The sequence below is a fragment of the Trichomycterus rosablanca genome, chromosome 3, assembly GCF_030014385.1.
Source record: "Trichomycterus rosablanca isolate fTriRos1 chromosome 3, fTriRos1.hap1, whole genome shotgun sequence".
Taxonomy (NCBI): Eukaryota; Metazoa; Chordata; class Actinopteri; order Siluriformes; family Trichomycteridae; genus Trichomycterus; species Trichomycterus rosablanca.
The window spans coordinates 6,806,039-6,824,988 of NC_085990.1; the positions used below are offsets into that span (position 1 = coordinate 6,806,039).

General features: G+C 40.2%; 1 protein-coding gene across 1 annotated transcript in view; it reads left to right on the top strand.

Moving 5' to 3' along the window:
- The window catches only part of col14a1a (collagen, type XIV, alpha 1a), a 174,102-nt gene that overhangs the window by 36,280 nt on the left and 118,872 nt on the right, over nt 1-18,950 (top strand). The window contains exon 6 of the mRNA XM_062991785.1: nt 15,941-16,096. Within this exon, the coding sequence (XP_062847855.1) occupies nt 15,941-16,096 (156 nt within the window). The remainder of the gene's footprint in view (nt 1-15,940; nt 16,097-18,950) is intronic.

Sequence of the window (18,950 nt, forward strand, 5' to 3'; positions counted from 1 at the left end):
GAATGTATCTCCTTTCTCTGTATAAATGTTGGTGCTAGATAGCAGGGTGGCACAGTGGGTAGTCGCTGTTGCCTCACAGCAGTATGGACCTGTGTTTAGTTTATCGGCAGTGTGGCCAGGGTCTTTTCTGTGTGAAGTTTGCGTGGTCACTCTGTGTCAGTGTGGGTTTCCTCCAACAATACAAATACATGCACTCAGGCCAATTGGAGCAACTAAAAATTGCTGTAAGTCTGAGTGTGTGTGTGTGACCTGTGATAGACTGGCGACCTGTCCAAAGTGTTTTCTGCCTTAAGCCCAATGAATTAAACCCACTGTGACCCTGACAAGAATAAAGCAAAACAATGAATTAATTTGGTATAGATGATGCCTTTAATGGATTAGCGCTATCACACTGCGTTCCCTCGCTAAGCTGTTTATCTTTACGAAGTAAGCAGAGTGCTGAGAGGATTGTTCTTTGCAGATTTGAATAATGGGTTTGATTGATTGGGAATAAAATTGCTGTCTGTATTAAAACTAATGCTATAATAATATGATAAATGTAGTGAAAACAGTTAGCTGCTTTAAAAAAACCTTAACATACAAACTGTTTGAGGGTTGCACTAAAGCTTTAATGCTAATATAGCTAACAAGTAAAAAATGCGTCTTTAAAAAACATTTAATCCTAATCCATGTTGTGGTGGGTCCAACGACATTTAAAAACACTGGGTTCAAGACAATATTATACTCTGGACAAAGGGCCAAATTACAGCTCATCCATTTACTCATCAGCATACAAGCTGTTTATGTCAATCAATTCATGTGTCATGTTCTGCATGGGAGTGAAATCGGATACAGAGAAAAAATATATGCAAACGCAGGGAGAATATGCTCATCTACTCAAGAGAGTAAAATTTAAGTCTACATTTCCAGAACTAGAAAGCTGTACATCACCCACACTACCCACTGAGCCACTTTGCCACCTTATGAAATTCTAACAAATGATTATTTGTCTTACAATCACAATTACTCTGGATATTACTCTTAATATGCCATTCAAAATGATTGTCACCCTTGAAAAGATCTTGCAAACTTTCAGTAAATTACATATTTTAAAGTAAATAAATGTAGTGATGGTGTGGTTGTAGGTTTTCACACCACCTGATACAACTGATCAATTTCATACCAGCCAGGGAAGCACTTCTCCGCCATAAATATTGGACACCCCTGACTTTGATCATTCAGGTCCTCTTTTGTGGACTTTTCTTCTTTGCTCACCCCCTTTGCTTAGGACAGGGGTCTCTTTTGGTTTCATTTTGTGTTCCTCAAACCATTTTTGTGTGGATTTTTTTTGTGGATGTGTTTTATAAATAGTTATTTTGCAGAATGATCCAAACATAACTTAGCTTTAGCTTTTTGGCAAAAACTTCCAGATTTATTATTATAATTTTTTCTTTCCTGGTATTTTATGCAGCCTAGTTCATCATGAAATGCATTTTTCCCAGGGCCTTTGAAGGACAAACTCGCACACTCCATCACTTTCATTTGTGGTTTGTTTAAAATAATCATTTTGTAGCACAACTTTTAAAAATTGTAGACACAGTGGTGTCATCTAAGACATGTAAATTCTTCCTTTAAAAACATGAGTACATTTATAAAATTTTAAATACCACTGTATCCAAATCAATATTGTGGCAGTTTGTTTCCACCAGGAATCACTGGGGGCAAGGCAGGAATAAACTGGACAAGACTTTGGCCACCCCCTAAACCACCCTCACTCCCTCCAATGTTACTAATCATGTGTGTATAGATGCCCGGCCAGCCGATAGTGCTGGGCTAGTGTAACAGATCACTGCACGACCCAGCAAGTAGGATTATTGGCTATACTCTAAATCAGTATTAGGTGTAAATTATCAAGTGAATACGTAAGTCTATTATACCCTTGGACCCTTATTATACCCTTAGACCTATGGTGACTCTAAAACTATTATTGGTGATAAATAAATGTAAATAAAGAATACTGACTAAAATTGGTGTCAAAATTTGCAAAGAACAGAGACAAAGAGCACTGGGTAATCCACTACATTAAGACTACAATGTTTTAATGTAGTGTTAATGATTTTCTGTGGGTTTTCCCAAAAAAGCCAGATATGGAGGATGTCGTATTACATATGTAGCATATCTGACATATTTACATAGGTTGCATATCTCTGAGTGTGGGTGCAGAGACAGGCTATGTACAGAGGCTATATTGTGCAGCTGAGGATGTATTTGTACCAAACCCTTCTGGTTTGTGCTCATTGTAATACAAATTACATGCTCGTGTAAGACCGCATGAATAAATGAACACTGGCCTGACTGACAATTCTCTAAAGATCATTGCCAGACAGACCGCAACCATTTTTGTTTCTATTTATTTATGCACTTCCTTACTTTTACTCTCAATTTAGCATATTTAATTTGTCTTCCCCTGCTGTAGACCCCTGGTTGCGTTTGAAGAGGGTATATTGCTGATCACATGCCCTTCAACGCGTGCACATTCCTAGCGGACCCCTTCTTCACGCCGGTGATTCTGCACCGGCACCTCTATCCGCTAACCAGGGTCCTTGCACAGCGTTTGAAGACCCCACACACTTAGTCTGGTCATTTCCCCACCCAGCAGATACGGTGGCCAATTTGTGTCTGCTGCAAGCACTGCCAATTGTGCCCGCTAGATGGCGCCCAGATGACCGGTAGCAGAGCCAAGATTCGTAAAGGGGTGTTCAGAATCTCGGCGCTGGTGTGCTAGCAGAATATCCTTTTTATAAACCACCTGTCTGAGGGAATACAAGTAGAAAATAAAAGCGGTGGGAAATCAGGTCTGGAATTCCACCGACATTATTAGCTAATTGACAGGCAGCATAACAGGGAAGGGTTGGCTGGTATAGTCTCAGCTGACATTTTAACATTTCTGTAAGAACAGAAGTAGCATGCAGTCCGGAATTGGTTAGCTGACTCAGCATTTGGCTTGGAAGTCATCAGTGATGTGCAGATTCAGCTTTGCTTAGTAAACATAGTTAGATAAACTAAAGTTTAGATGGCTCAGTGTTTATAGACTAATCAGTCTGAAATGTGCAGTCCGAGTGTTTGGAGGAATCTAGGAGTGGGTTGAATTATTGCTCCTACACATACACATCACACATGCTTTTAGGCCTTTTTCAGCTCATTCTGCTCTCTTCAGTGCACAGAACAGTAAATGTGAGCCGATCTGTCCGTCCTCACTCTCTGTGCCAACCTTCAAAACACCAAATGGTTTTTTTTTTTTCATTTTCTAGTCAATGACTGTGGTTTTAGTCTAAAGGAAATGACTTAGCAATTTTCTGTTGCATTGCTTTTATTCAAATGTCTGCGGTATTTCCATATTGATAAAAATGTATTACAGAATTGATGATTACTGAGTAAGAAAACATGTGGAAATAATGCACTTATTCAAATCAAGTCAGCTAAAAGCATCTCTGTTTACAGTGGACGTGCAGTTCACACATTTGGCAGGCTGTTTGTAGTTGGGAACTATTTATTTATGAGTTTAGTCACCATAAGACCCAAAAATTCACCCAAAATCAACCAGGAGGGGGTAGGGTATGTGAAAAATCTAGAGCATGTCGATGAAAGCCACACAAGCATAGCGAGAACACAACAGATTATTATCTGAGACAGATTAAACCAAACTCTTTTGGACCCACATAGCTGTGCGACACCCTCTTTGTCTATCACACCACCATGAAATGCAGCACTGCTTTGCTTTCAAAGCTCGATATACAAAATAGTGCTAATGTTTTGAGTATACCATGGTATAAAAGGCCAAGCCAAATCTTTGGTCTGTTGTCAATTAGAATTCAGTATATTGTCATATACCCCGATCAGCCATAACATTAAAACCACCTCCCTCTTTCTACACTGTCAATTTGATCAGCTCCACTGACTATATAGAAGCACTTTGTAGTTCTACAATTACTGACTGTAGTCAAACTCTTTCTCTACATACCTTTTTAGCCTGCTTTCACCCTTTTCTTTAATGGTCAGGACCCAGAGCAGGTATTATTTAGGTGGTGGATGATTCTCAGCACTGCAGTGACAATGACATGGTGGTGGTGTGTTAGTGTGTGTTGTGCTGGTATGAGTAAATAAGACACAGCAGCACTGCTGGACTGAGAATAGTCCACCAACCAAAAATATCCAGCCAACAGCGCCCCATGGGCAGCGTTCTGTGACCACTGATGAAGGTCTAGAAGATGACCAACTCAAACAGCAGCAATAGATGAGCGATCGTCTCTGACTTTACATCTACAAGGTGGATCAACTAGGTAGGAGTGTCTAATAGAGTGGACAGTGAGTGGACACGGTATTTAAAAACTCCAGCAGTGCGTGGACAGTGAGTGTAGGAACAAGGAGGTGGTTTAAATGTTATGGTTGATCAGTGTAAGTCAGCCCTAGTGTCTGTTGCATTTTCATAGTGATGACTAAACAAGTCTAAAAGCACCATTTGTACTCCTACACTGCTGGACTTGAGGTCTGTTACTGCACAGTGTTTGGTCTGAATGAACTGGTAAGCTCATTTAAACAAAGCAACCATTTTTCTGGACTCGACTCTTGCTTGTGTTGTTTCCAGTACTCATAGTGAAAGAACTGTGGTCTACATTCTTTTGGATAATAAAAGAGTCAGAAAAAAAGAAGAAAAAATGTTGATTTGACGTCTTTGCTACAGCAGTCCTGCAGTGTGGAGGGGCTTGAAATACTGAGTGGCATTTAAATACCATTCATTTCTCATATTCTGCTCTTGCTGAGAACTTTCCAGTTGAATCACCTTACATCACTTTCTCTTCTCCTATTCTCTCTTGCTCCCTGATGATTTTTACATTACACCGTCGTCACAGCACCTTGGTCGCATTACCTGCATAGAAAGTGCCGAGTTCATTACCTGTCTGCCAGTAATGATATAGATTTTACTTGTAAATGTTAATACAATGCTGTACAGACTGTTTATATCTGTATTGTTGATATATAGCTGCTGCCATATTGAACAGAATGAGCTAGAGTGAATGTAGGAGGCAGTAGATCGATATTACACAAGCATTTAAATTCTTGTGGCAGTGATCAATACAGAGAACTTCATCATTCCCCAAGCATTTGGTGAACAATATAAACATGATTAATTCAGAGATCATGTAATTGGTTGTAAACAAACCCATTATGTCTCATTTGGCACATTTTATATACCCCACACGGCCAAAATTATGTTACCATCTGAATGTCACATCCATATCTGTCTAATTTCCAGCCTGATATCATTAATATGGAGTTTTTGCTGCTTTAATAGATTTTTCTTTCTCTTTTTCTTGGCAGTTCATCAGGTTTTGGAACAAGGTTTAAGGGATTTGCTGCTCACATTTAGCCACAATATCATTATTAGTGTTAGACACATTGGACACACTGTCGGCTTACAGCTTCTCATTCCAACCCAAGGGTGTCGAATGGGCTTAAAATCAGGGCTTGTGCAGAGCAGTTGAGTTCCCTACTAAAATTTCTTTGTGGACATTGCTTGGTACACATGAGCACTTTTGTGCCAACACAGGAAGCTTTTCTTTCAAGCTATTGGCGCAAAGTTAAAAGCCCATTTCTTAAAATTAAATAATGTATATTCTAGCACTCAGACCAATTGTAGACCTTGTACTCTTATTGGCACATGAATATGCAAAATTCAGGATCATTTATCATGTGTTCACTCCAGAGAGCACAGTTTCTTAGCTCCAGAGTCCACTGTGAGTGTGCTTTACACCACTCCAGCTAACTATTCTAACTAATCTTTAAAGGTGACATATTTCCAGCAGCCAGTTCTTGTGCAAATGATGCTTTCTGAGGCAACTCGGTTGCTTATGAATTTTACATGCTAGCACTCTCCAGTCCTATTCTGTGAGCTTCTGGTCAGTGTTGCATTATTGCTGAGTTGCTATTGCCTCTAGACATTTCTACTGCTTACATCGGCACTCACAGTTGACCAGGGCAGCTCCATCAGGGCACAGTTATCCAAAACTAAAGAGTCCTTTATGTCTTAGTCTGTTTTTGTACGTGAAATGAGTACATGCTTGATTTTATGCACCTAAGGCCAAATCCACTAGTTAGACGGTGTGACTACATACCTTTGAACTGTCTGTGGGGTGCTCTGTGTATTACTGATGACTCTAGAATGTAATATGAACTACAGAGAATTCCACAACATCAGTCAAACAGCCAAACTTTTTCTGTTCACCCCAGTCATAGATATACTCATATAGGTAGCTCCCAAGGAAATCCATAGTTGTGTGTGTGTGTGTGTGTGTGTGTGTGTTGGTGTGCTGGTACGATGAGGTATCTTACCTAATCAGGTTTTTACAGTCCGAGTGGAGCTGTTGTGGCTTATGTGATGGTTTCCCTCCACCCTCATGTCTTTGATGTATGGGGTCAGGCAGCTATTAAGAGTAGTAAGCCTCAAGTTCATTCTAAAGCCAGACAGCACAAAGCCTTTCAATAGACCACAAGACAGAAAAGGTAAGAGTAAGTGTCCTTCTTGAAGTGACCTGACAGAGGGTGCTACCTTTTGTTTTTACTTATTGCTCATTATATTGATAGAATTGCAACAGCCCCCTGGCTTAATTGTTACCTTTGTTCTGGTTTATTTTATTTATTTATTTATATTCCTGGGACACAAGAGGGACACAAGAGGGTCCAGAGAGTACTCCAGCATTGTGGCCGATGAGACTGACCCATGGTGGCTCTGACCAGGATAAAATAAGTTATTAATTGTGCTGTTGTTCTACACACACTAAATGGCAGTAAGTGTGTGGACACCTGACAATAAGCCTGTTGGACCTCCCATTGTTAAACAATTGACATACAGTGAATTTAGAAACTGTTCAGACCCCTTGACGCTTTGTGCATTTTAGTGTGTTGTAAATGTAAAATTGAATGAACATAATTGTCATTTTACCAATCAATTTACACTAAATCTACACTGAATTCTAATAAAGAGTAATAAATAATATCAATATTAGTAATAAATAGTATTAATAAAAAGTATTAATATTCAGTAAAGTACTCAGACGCCATGTTATGGCTCTTCAAATTGTGGTCAAGTGCATCCAGTTTGCATGAATTATCCTCTAGATGTGTCTACAATGCAACTGGAGTCCACCTGTTGCAATGTAAATTGATTGCACATAGTACTAAAATACACATCTGGGTCTATAAGCGGCCACAGTTTCCACTGCATTGTCAGGACAAGAACTAGCCATGAGGTCCAAGGGACTGTCTGTGGACCTTCATTATCAAATTTTGGCAAGGCATAGATCAAAGCAAGGATAGAAAATAGCATCAAGAAAAAAGCATTCTTTGAAAATGAAAGAAACTTTGCACAACTTTAAACCTTCCTAAAGTTGAGTATTCAGACGTTGGTCAGGGAAGTAAGAAAGACCCCAACAGTCACTTTTAAGGAGCACCAAAATTGCTGATCAGTGCTGAAGAACCTGTTGTACAAACAACACTGTCTACATAGCTCTACATAAATGTGATTTTTTTGTGGCAATATAAAAAGCCACTCTTATGTAAAAGGGAAATTACAGCCCACGTGAAGCTTGCTTATGCCAAGTTCACACTACACGACTTTCCAAGTCATCAGGTCGCTGTACAGTTCACACTACACGACTGGATCTCTTGTAATCGGGAGTCTTTCAAGTCGGTGTGCATTTCACACTACATGACTGATCGGCGACAGGGGGTTTCACACTACACCATCTATCACCAACTGGAATCGCAGGCGAGCTTCTCTGGTCTCCCAAACTCGTTTTGTCACGAAAACAAACGCGAGAAGTGATGAGGGATTTAACTATACTACATCCAAAAATACATGTCAACAAGTAGCGAGCGATCAAAGTTTGTGCTCTGATGTGCAGCATAAAATCAAGGAGAAAAATAAATGAATCTGAGTGGATTTGGCAACGCGAACAGCATGGATTGTTCTATAGTGAGTTGGAGGTTAATAAATATTTTTGCAATGCACTGTTGGTGTTATGTTTTGTTGAGAACGATAAGGTCAGAAATACTGTAAAACGTGTGTGTGTACTGATGTATTCTGATATAAACTATATTATGCCCCTGTCCCACCTTTTTACAACTCCTCCCCTGCGTTTGCCCTCACCCTGTATCTTGCGTTCTCATTGGCTGTTCGACATAGCACTCATTGCCAGTCGGGCAACTCAGATCCAGATATCTGGCAAGCTAGAAATCTCGCTTCGGCGAGCTGCTCGGATTGAGTTGTTGAGCAGTTCACACATAGCGATTGAGAGCCGAGTTTCGATGACCGAGCCGGCAAATCTAGCGCCGACCAGTCGGCGAGCGAAAATCAGAGCGAAGGTCGTGTAGTGTGAACTAGGCATAAGTAGCATCTAAAGGTTTCTGGAAACACCAAAAACCAAAAAACATCAAAACTTGGTTTGGTGAAACAGTTAAATAGTTTGGGCAGAACAGTAAGCACCATGTCTGGTAAAAAAAAAAAAATAACAGACACTGCACATCACCTGGCTAAAACTGTCTCTACGGTGAAACATGGTGCTGTTACCATCCATTTAATCTATCGGAGCTTAAAAGGATCTACCATGAAAAATGAGATAGGCTGCCCAAATCCAGGTGTGCAAAGCTGTATTAGCTACCAAATAAGCTTCTACAAAGTACTGAACAAAATTTTAGTTGTTGATTCTTAGAAACTTTATAGGGTGTGTTCGAAAACCTAGTGAGCTCTCTACATAGACGCATTTTACATCATCCTATGCGCGCTCTTGAGAAGGAGGCTGTTCGAAATCCTAGATGCCTTAAAATGTTGTCTACTAAGGTATCTTACAATTTCAATGTTATTTTGACTCAAGAACGAGGGAGCATCCGATGCTGCCTTAGTGGTGGAGCCAATCCCAGCATTCAATGCGGCACAACTTTTCTCACAGAAATATAAAAAACATGGCGGAGAAACGAACGTAGTTATTTTCAAACGTAAATAAATGATTATTGATTTTTTATTTGTATAAACCTGCACAAGTGTTTTTATTTGCAAGTTCAGGATTGTCAGGGACAGTTTAACCGTTTTCGGTACACCGAGGGAGATGTTATTTGATATGCTAGCGCGTTGTGCCACCTCATCCCATTGGTTTGAATGGCATGATGCTAACTGTGTTAGCTTAGTAAGCGAAACCCGATGTTATTGCCAAGTACGTTCGAATAAGCTGCCTTATGAGTCGATGACTTATTAGAATCCTCTCTACGGAGAAAGCTGCCTATGTAGACAGTAAGACAGCAAGGCAGCTCACTAGGTTTTCGAACACACCCAATGTGAAGATTGATGTTCATTCAAAATCAAATCCACAAGACAAAAAGTGTGCAAATACTTTCTGAATCCATTCTACGAGTTACCCCCCACCCCCATACCCAATTTTCTACTTTCTAGAAGTCTTTTTCTCCTCTGGAAGATTTTTTTTACAAGATTTCAGTCTCATTTAGTAAAAAAAAAATGAAATAAAGTGCAGCTTCATATACTTCAGTCTTGGCTTCAGAACGTCTCATTAAGGTTTATCTATATTTAAGTCTGGTGACTCAGGACAGCAGGTAATCCTACATCGAACCACTTTAATGACTGTAGCGGTATCTATGGGGCATTATCATTCAGACTATGGGAATATAATTAGAAAGGACTGTTTTCATCATGAAACACTCGGTCCATCAGATGGCTGCCTGCACTTTTATAGATGCCCAACTGTGCTTAACGATTGGCAGAAGTCGCAGTGGGATGAAAATTTCCTTCAGCTTCTTCCAAATATAAATTGTTCTGATGGATTTAAAGAAAAAAATCATACATGCAGTGCAGTGCATACAGTGGGTAACCATCCTTGTCCCCCCATCCCACTCACACTCTACTTCAGCTCACTGTGGGCGAGATTCATAATGCAGGATCTATAAAGAGATGAAGAAAAGCTTGGTTTATAGTCCTGACCTCAGCCTCACCTCAGAACAACAGATTATCAAATGAGGCTTTTTTGACCAATATCAGTACTAAGGCATAAACATGTTAATTGATAATTATAAAAACACCATCATGATCATAAACTGTAAAAATACATTAATTCATTTTGAGTAATTAACGTGAGTAATTAATGTGAAGGCGATGATCATTTAAAGTAAAAGAGTTTGGGTCATTAGAGTACCGCTGTGCCTGTAATTTCATTTTGCGAATGCTTTTGGGGAGTTGAAGTTCAGCGGTTAAGATACTGGACTAGTAAATGAAAGGTCACTGGTTCAAGCCCCACCACTGCCAGGTTGCCACTGTTAAACCCTTGAGCAAGACCCTTAACTCTCAATTGCTATAGTTCTGTAAGGCAGTTCGGGTGGCACGGTGGCTAAGTGGGTAGCACTGGCACCTCACAGCAAGAAGGTCCTGGGTTCAAACCCCAGGTGGGGCGGTCCGGGTCCTTTCTGTGCAGAGTTAGCATGTTCTCCCCGTGTCTGTGTGGGTTTTCTCCGGGTGCTCCTGTTTGCTCCCACAGTCCAAAAACATGTAGCCAGGTTAATTGGAGACACTGAATTGTCCTATAGGTATCTAGTCGCTAGGATGCATAAACCAGTGCCCGGATAAATAAGGAGGGTTGTGTCAGGAAGGGCATCTGGCGTAAAAACTGTGCCAAATCAACAATGCGGAACATGATCCGCCGGCAACCCTTAACAGGAGCAGCCAAGGAAATAGAGAGTTCTGTACCCTAGTTTATAATCTATAGTTCTGTAAGGCTGTGGTCCCCAACCATCGGGCCGTGGACCGGTACCGGTCCGTGGGTCATTTATTACCAGGTCACACAGAAAGAATAAATAATTAGAGATCGCTACAAGAGCAATTACATTTCCAATACTCTTCGGGTGTTATTGTCCCCAATCACCACTAGGTGGGAGCAGCGTGTCGTTGCAGTGAAAAAAGCTCAGGATTCACACTGATTTTCTATTCTGTAGTTATTAGTGTGATTGCAGTAGGCAATCACACTATTGTTATCCGCCCCCACCCACCTGCCACGGCCATTTTTTTGGCCCCATTCACTCCCATTAATTTTTTGAAAGTTTGAGATATTAACACTGTTCTAACTCTAAAGCGTCCGGCCCGTTGATGACACCCAGACTTGGATACAGCATTTGGATACGCACCCCCGCCCACCTGCCATGCCCGTTTTTTTGTCGCATTCACTTCCATTCATTTTTTTTTATTTCAGGATATCAACGCCGTTCCAACTTTCAATCGTCCAGCCCATTGATGACACGGCAACATGGATGAAATTTTTGGATACACACACTCACCCACCCGCCACGCCTGCTTTTTTTTACCCCATTCACTTCCATGAATTTTTTAAAAGTTTGAGATATCAACGCTGTTCCAACTCTAAATCGTACAGCCCGTTGATGACACCCCGACTTGGATACAGCATTTGGATACGCACACCTGCTCACCCGCTGCACTGCAAAAGGTTGGGGACCGCTGCTGGAAGGTGCTTTGGATAGAAGCGTCTGAAAAATGCCAAAAATGTAAAAAAAAAAAAATGAAAATGTAATAGGTTATTGGGCAAAATACCAGTGGCTCTACATTTGAATTATTCTTTGTGCCTTTGTATTGTCTTTGCTTTTGCTGAGAGTGTTTAAAAGCTGGTGCACCGTCACTAGCCTTATGTTCCAGTCTTGCACCAAAAGCTTTTAACAGATGCCTGCAGCAATCAGATCCAACTTGGTCACATGTGCAGTACTTGCTGCAGGGTGTGTACGGTGTTTAGAGTAGGTTTAAAGCTGTTACCAACAAGCATGAACCTATTTGTAGGTGCTAAATAAACAGGCACACATTATAACTGGTCTGACTGGGGACCAAAATGTGGTTGTGTTTTATTGTGTAGCTAATGAACTAAAGAATTTTAGTATTTCCATTCCGTCCAGATTGTTAATGTGTACATGCCTTACAGCTCAGTGTGTCAGCTCGCTGTGCACATCGGTGTGTCAGCCTCTACTGGCTCATGATGCTTTACAACCTAGTTTTTGTCACCCTGTGTTAAAAAAGGACTTTTTCTGAAGATTGCACTGACACCGGAGGACTCAAAGTTAATCAAATCTATTAACCTTTACAAATAATCCCTCTTGGTTGACGATGTTATTCTGTCAGAATGTTGCCAACCACTTGATTATATTAGTCTGAACTTCATTGATTGTCTGGTCTACTGTTCAAATACTAAATTCTGTTAGCATATATTTACTTGATAAAAAATTTGTGCTGCACTACCCCACCATAGTCATATTCACTTACCTCTTTGCATTTAGCTTCCTCCACTGTTGCAGACCTCAGCTTCTGACCAAGGAGGGTCATGACTAACACACGCCCCCTCCAACACATGTGCATTAGTCGACTTTGCTTTTTCACCTGCATGAGGCGAGTTCATATAGAAATTCGTATCATGCATGGAGAATCATGCACTGACGTGTATGCATTGTTAGCTTGCTTTCACCCTGTTCTTAAATGGTCAGGACCCCCACAGGACCACTACAGAGCAGGTATTATTTAGGTGGTGGATGATTCTCAGCACTGCAGTGACACTGACATGGTGGTGGTGTGTTAGTGTGTGTTGTGCTGGTGTGAGTGGATAAGACACAGCAGCGCTGCTGAAGTTTTTAAATACTGTGTCCACTCACTGTCCACTCTATTAGACACTCCTACCTAGTTGGTCCACCTTGTAGATGTAAAGTCAGAGACGATCACTCATCTATTGCTGCTGTTTGAGTTGGTCATTTTCTAGACCTTCACAGGACGCTGCTCATGGGGAGCTGTTGGCTGGTTATTTTTGATTGGTGGACTGTTCTCACTCCAGCAGTGACAGTGAGGTGTTTAAAAACTCCAGCAGCGCTGCTGTGTCTGATCCACTCATACCAGCACAACACACACTAACACACCACCACCATGTCAGTGTCACTGCAGTGCTGAGAATGATCCACCACCCAAATAATACCTACTCTGTAGTGGTCCTGTGGGGTCCTGACCATTAAAGAACAGCATGAAAGGGGGCTAACAAAGCATGCAGAGAAACAAACAGACTACAGTCAGTAATTGTAGAACTACAAAGTGCTTCTATATGGTAAGTGGAGCTGATTAAATGGACAGTGTGTGTAGAAACAAGGAGGTGGTGTTAATGTTATGGCTCAGTGTATAATTGACTGCCTTGCTCATTCTTCCTTGATTCTTAATTTTAACATAAACTCAGTGGGATTACTTGCATTACTGGGACTTAGACTGTGTTTATCATGTTTGTCATGTTAATCTCACCTGCTTGTCTGTTTTGTCTTCTTCCAGCATGTGTGTTTGCTCCAGACCCCTCAGGAAAACATCGACCAAATAACAGAGGGCATCTCTGTGCCCATACCAGTACTCCACACTCACATGACCTTGAGTTTCTAAAAAGAGAAATGTTCTCGCTTGCTGGGTCTCTCAGGTCTGAGGGATTAAAGCAAATCAATGCAGTTGGATCAGTGATGATCCCGATACGTTCTCACTGCTGGTTCCCATGATCATCCTCGTGCTCGGGCTCTGTGATACAGCCTCGTGCTTCATCAGCATCCAAATGAGTGAATCGTTCACTGTTTAATGACACACTCGCTCATGGCACTTATTCCTGCAATCTTGCTTGATTTCCTTTTGCTGCATTTGCACAGATGACTGCTGAGAAATGAGCTGTAACGCTGTGCAGCTGCATCGTGTAATAGCACGAGTTGGACAACATCTTCACTTCTTGATAAAACAACAGAGAAATAGGAAGTAGATAGAAAATATGACAAGACAGATGAGACAGAGGGGGTGGACAGAAACAGAATATTGGGGGAGATAATGGCATTTTATTAAGTGTCTAATAATAGATAATAGATGCTTAATAGATCCTGAATTATTTAAATAACAATAAATTAAGTCAGGAGTCATTTCATGAAAGCCCTAGATTACTAGTAATTAGATTATGGAGCTTTCATTTCCAAACAAGGGAATTCAGTGTATTATAACAATAATTTTAACATGTTTAGAGTTGTTTACATTTACAGGTTGCATCCAAAGCAGCAGTTGTTGCGTTGTGTTTTACATCACCACTGTGTACCATGTCATCACATTACACACACATTACAGTAATTCTGTGTATCCTTTACACTTTTTCTTGAGTTCTTATTCTTCAAATTTAATGTTTTCTGATTTTATACAGCATTTTATTGTTTCAAATGCATTGTTTAAAACTCAGAGTAACTTGTGCATTTTTACAGCAACTGGTCTCAATATCTTATTTTTTTTATCATGCTACAATTATTTATTTATTCATGCACTGATTACAGAAGATTTATCATTTATAATATAATCAATAATTTATAATATTCCTAAAATGTAGGAAAAATAGTAACATACATTTTTAACCCAGTGGGCCGCTCAGGTGGCACAGAGATAAAACACACTAGCACACCAGAGCTGGGATTTCAAACTCGTCGGTTCAAAAATCAGCTCTGCCATCCGGCTGGGCTGAGCGGCTACATGAACAACGATTGGCTTGTTGTTCATACAGGGAGGCAATAGCCGTATAGGGACCTCATAACTGATGCATTTACGACCTCCGCTGGCTGATTGATGGCGTTGATCAGGGTGTGGCTCTCCATACACAAAGCTGCACAGGTGTCGGAGGGGGCGTGTGACAGTCTCGCTGTCCTCAATCGGGGCGGGGGTCAGCACCAGTAGATAGGAAGCATAATGCAATGGGTAAAAATTGGATGCACTAAAAATCGGGAGAAAAAGGGCAGAAAATGCACAAAAAAAAATTCTACCTGGTCACATTTTCAGCTATTCTAAACTTGATTAGCTGGTTTGTTGGTGTTATTGTTTATCATATAATACAAAAATAAATTTTCTGAATTTTAAATACTGGAAACTTTGAAACATTAAATGCATTCTGTCTTTTCTGTGTAATAGAAAATATGGAGACGTAATTCCTTTTTAACTTGGAATTAAGTCATGTATGTTTTATGTAATTGATGCTGAAATTCTAATCTAAATGATTGTATAAATCTTTTAAACCCTTGAGGTTTCGTATTATCTTTTATACATCTTTTAGTGACTCAACTGCAATGCAGATCTTTGTGAGTGCTCAGCATTCTGCACGTGTTAATGTGCCATATTGGTGTGGTCCATGTGCTAGATTTAAATCATCTTTAAAAAAAAGAAAATCTGCAATGCCATTATATACAAACACCTACAAAAACTGGGGGAAATGAGAAATTGCCTATATATCATGTTGTGGAGGCACAAAAGCCAGCGGTATAAAGAAATAAAATGGTAAAAGAAAGACTGCTCCAAGCTCCCATGCTACAAACACTGTTTGGGTCTCTGCACTCGCTAGATTTACTGTCCTCACTGGGAGCCCTTCCATTACTGCTCATGTTGTAAATGTGTGTGTTTATAGCTCTGTGTCGCTTCACTCTGAAGAGATTTACTGAGCAGAGCCTGCGTTCATACACACAGCAAAATAATATACACAGCAATCCATAACTTCTCAGAGATTCATGTGTTATCACTCCAGTGGAGCCCAAAGCAAATCCTCTCTAGTTAAAGAACAGGTCGTATGATGGTTTTGTTCCTTATTATAAACACACATCATATTATTGTTTTGTCCTGTTTATCTCCTGGTACTTTAAGCTCTGATGAAGTGATTTAATAAAATTGCCTCCATTCTCTGTGAGAAAGGAAATTTACCTCCGACTGTACCTGCATATCTGATGCTTTCAGTTAATATCTGCCTGTGTAAAAGTGTCCACATAATCATGCTGTGTTTTATGAATGAGGTTTTTCCTATTTTGTTTATTTCTTATTCTCCAGCAGACCAGTTTGTGTGCAGCACTCCTGCGATCGCAGATATTGTCATCCTGGTAGATGGCTCCTGGAGTATCGGCAGGCTTAATTTCCGCCTGGTGCGGACGTTTCTTGAAAATATGGTTACTGCTTTTGATGTGGGAATTGACAGAACACGTATCGGTATGTTCAGCATTTTTAGTCAACTTTTAAAATATTTTTAACAACCGTTATCATACTGACAAGGGGCATGGGTCTGGTGATATCCAAAACGTCCATCCCAGGGAACTATACACTCAACCATGCACATACTTAATAACTTACTTGTTTACTAACTAACTTACATTTACATTTTTGGCATTTAGCATACGCCTTTTTTCAAAGTGACTTACAGTACTGTGACAGTACATTGCTTAAGCAATTGATTGTTAAGGGCCTTGCTCAGGGGCCCAACAGTGGCCACATGGCTGTTGATTGACTTGACCTTTTGATTACTAGCTTTTAATGTACTACTAAGTACATTAACCACTAGCCTACAACTGCCTTATATGCTTACATACACCCTTAGATTCTTACATACACCCATATGTACTTACATACACCCTTACATACATGTATGTTTGGATCTGTTGGTCCTGGATTTAGTAAAGTTGCTTTGAGACAATGTCTATTGTAAAAAGCGCTATATAAATAAAGTTGACTTGACTTGACTTGACTTGACATACACCCTTATATGCTTACATACACCCTTATATACTTAAATGCACCCTTATATACTTACATACACCCCTATATACTTACATACACCCTTATATGCTTACGTACACCCATATATACTTACATACACCCTTATATACGTATATACACCCGTATATACTTACTTACACCCGTATATACTTACATACACCCTTATATACTTACATACACCCTTATATACTTAAATGCACCCTTATATACTTACATACACCCCTATATACTTACATACACCCTTATATGCTTACGTACACCCATATATACTTACATACACCCTTATATACGTATATACACCTGTATATACTTACTTACACCCTTATATACTTACATACACCCCTATGTACAGTGCCTTGCAAAAGTATTCAGCCCCCTTGAACTTTTCAACCTTTTGCCACATTTCAGGCTTCAAACATAACGATATGAAATTGTAATTTTTTGTGAAGAATCAACAACAAGTGGGACACAATCGTGAAGTGGAACGAAATTTATTGGATATTTTAAACTTTTTTTAGAAATAAAAAACTGAAAAGTGGGGCGTGCAATATTATTCAGCCCCCTTGCGTTAATACTTTTTAGCGCCACCTTTTGCTGCGATTACAGCTGCAAGTCGCTTGGGGTATGTCTCTATCAGTTTTGCACATCGAGAGACAGAAATTTTTGCCCATTCTTCCTTGCAAAACAGCTCGAGCTCAGTGAGGTTGGATGGAGAGCGTTTGTGAACAGCAGTTTTCAGCTCTTTCCACAGATTCTCGATGGGATTCAGGTCTGGACTTTGACTTGGCCATTCTAACACCTGGATACGTTTATTTGTGAACCATTCCATTGTAGATTTTGCTTTATGTTTTGGATCATTGTCTTGTTGGAAGATAAATCTCCGTCCCAGTCTCAGGTCTTTTGCAGACTGCAACAGGTTTTCTTCCAGAATGGTCCTGTATTTGGCTCCATCCATCTTCCCATCAATTTTAACCATCTTCCCTGTCCCTGCTGAAGAAAAGCAGGCCCAAACCATGATGCTGCCACCACCATGTTTGACAGTGGGGATGGTGTGTTCAGGGTGATGAGCTGTGTTGCTTTTACGCCAAACATGACGTTTTGCATTGTGGCCAAAAAGTTCGATTTTGGTTTCATCTGACCAGAGCACCTTCTTCCACATGTTTGGTGTGTCTCCCAGGTGACTTTTTATAGATATCTTTGAGAAATGGCTTTCTTCTTGCCACTCTTCCATAAAGGCCAGATTTGTGCAGTGTATGACTGATTGTGTCCTATGGACAGAGTCTCCCACCTCAGCTGTAGATCTCTGCAGTTCATTCAGAGTGATCATGGGCCTCTTGGCTGCATCCCTGATCAGTCTTCTCCTTGTTTGAGCTGAAAGTTTAGAGGGACGGCCGGGTCTTGGTAGATTTGCAGTGGTCTGATACTCCTTCCATTTCAATATGATTGCTTGCACAGTGCTCCTTGAGATGTTTAAAGCTTGGGAAATCTTTTTGTATCCAAATCCGGCTTTAAACTTCTCCACAACAGTATCTCGGACCTGCCTGGTGTGTTCCTTGGTCTTCATGATGCTCTCTGCGCTTTAAACAGAACTCTGAGACTGTCACAGAGCAGGTGCATTTATACGGAGACTTGATTACACACAGGTGGATTCTATTTATCACCATCAGTCATTTAGGTCAACTTTGGATCATTCAGAGATCCTCACTGAACTTCTGGAGTGAGTTTGCTGCACTGAAAGTAAAGGGGCTGAATAATATTGCACGCCCCACTTTTCAGTTTTTTATTTCTAAAAAAAGTTTAAAATATCCAATACATTTCGTTCTACTTCACGATTGTGTCCCACTTGTTGTTGATTCTTCACAAAAAATTACAATTTCATATCGTTATGTTTGAAGCCTGAAATGTGGCAAAAGGTTGAAAAGTTCAAGGGGGCTGAATACTTTTGCAAGGCACTGTACTTACATACACCCTTATATGCTTACATACACCCATATATACTTACATACACCCTTATATGCTTACATACACCCTTATATGCTTACATACACCCTTATATACTTACATGCACCCTTATATACTTACATACACCCTTATATGCTTACATACACCCCTATATACTTACATACACCCGTATATACTTACATACACCCTTATATACTTACATACACCCTTATATGCTTACATACACCCTTATATACTTACATACACCCGTATATACTTACATACACCCTTATATACTTACATACACCCTTATATGCTTACATACACCCTTATATACTTACATGCACCC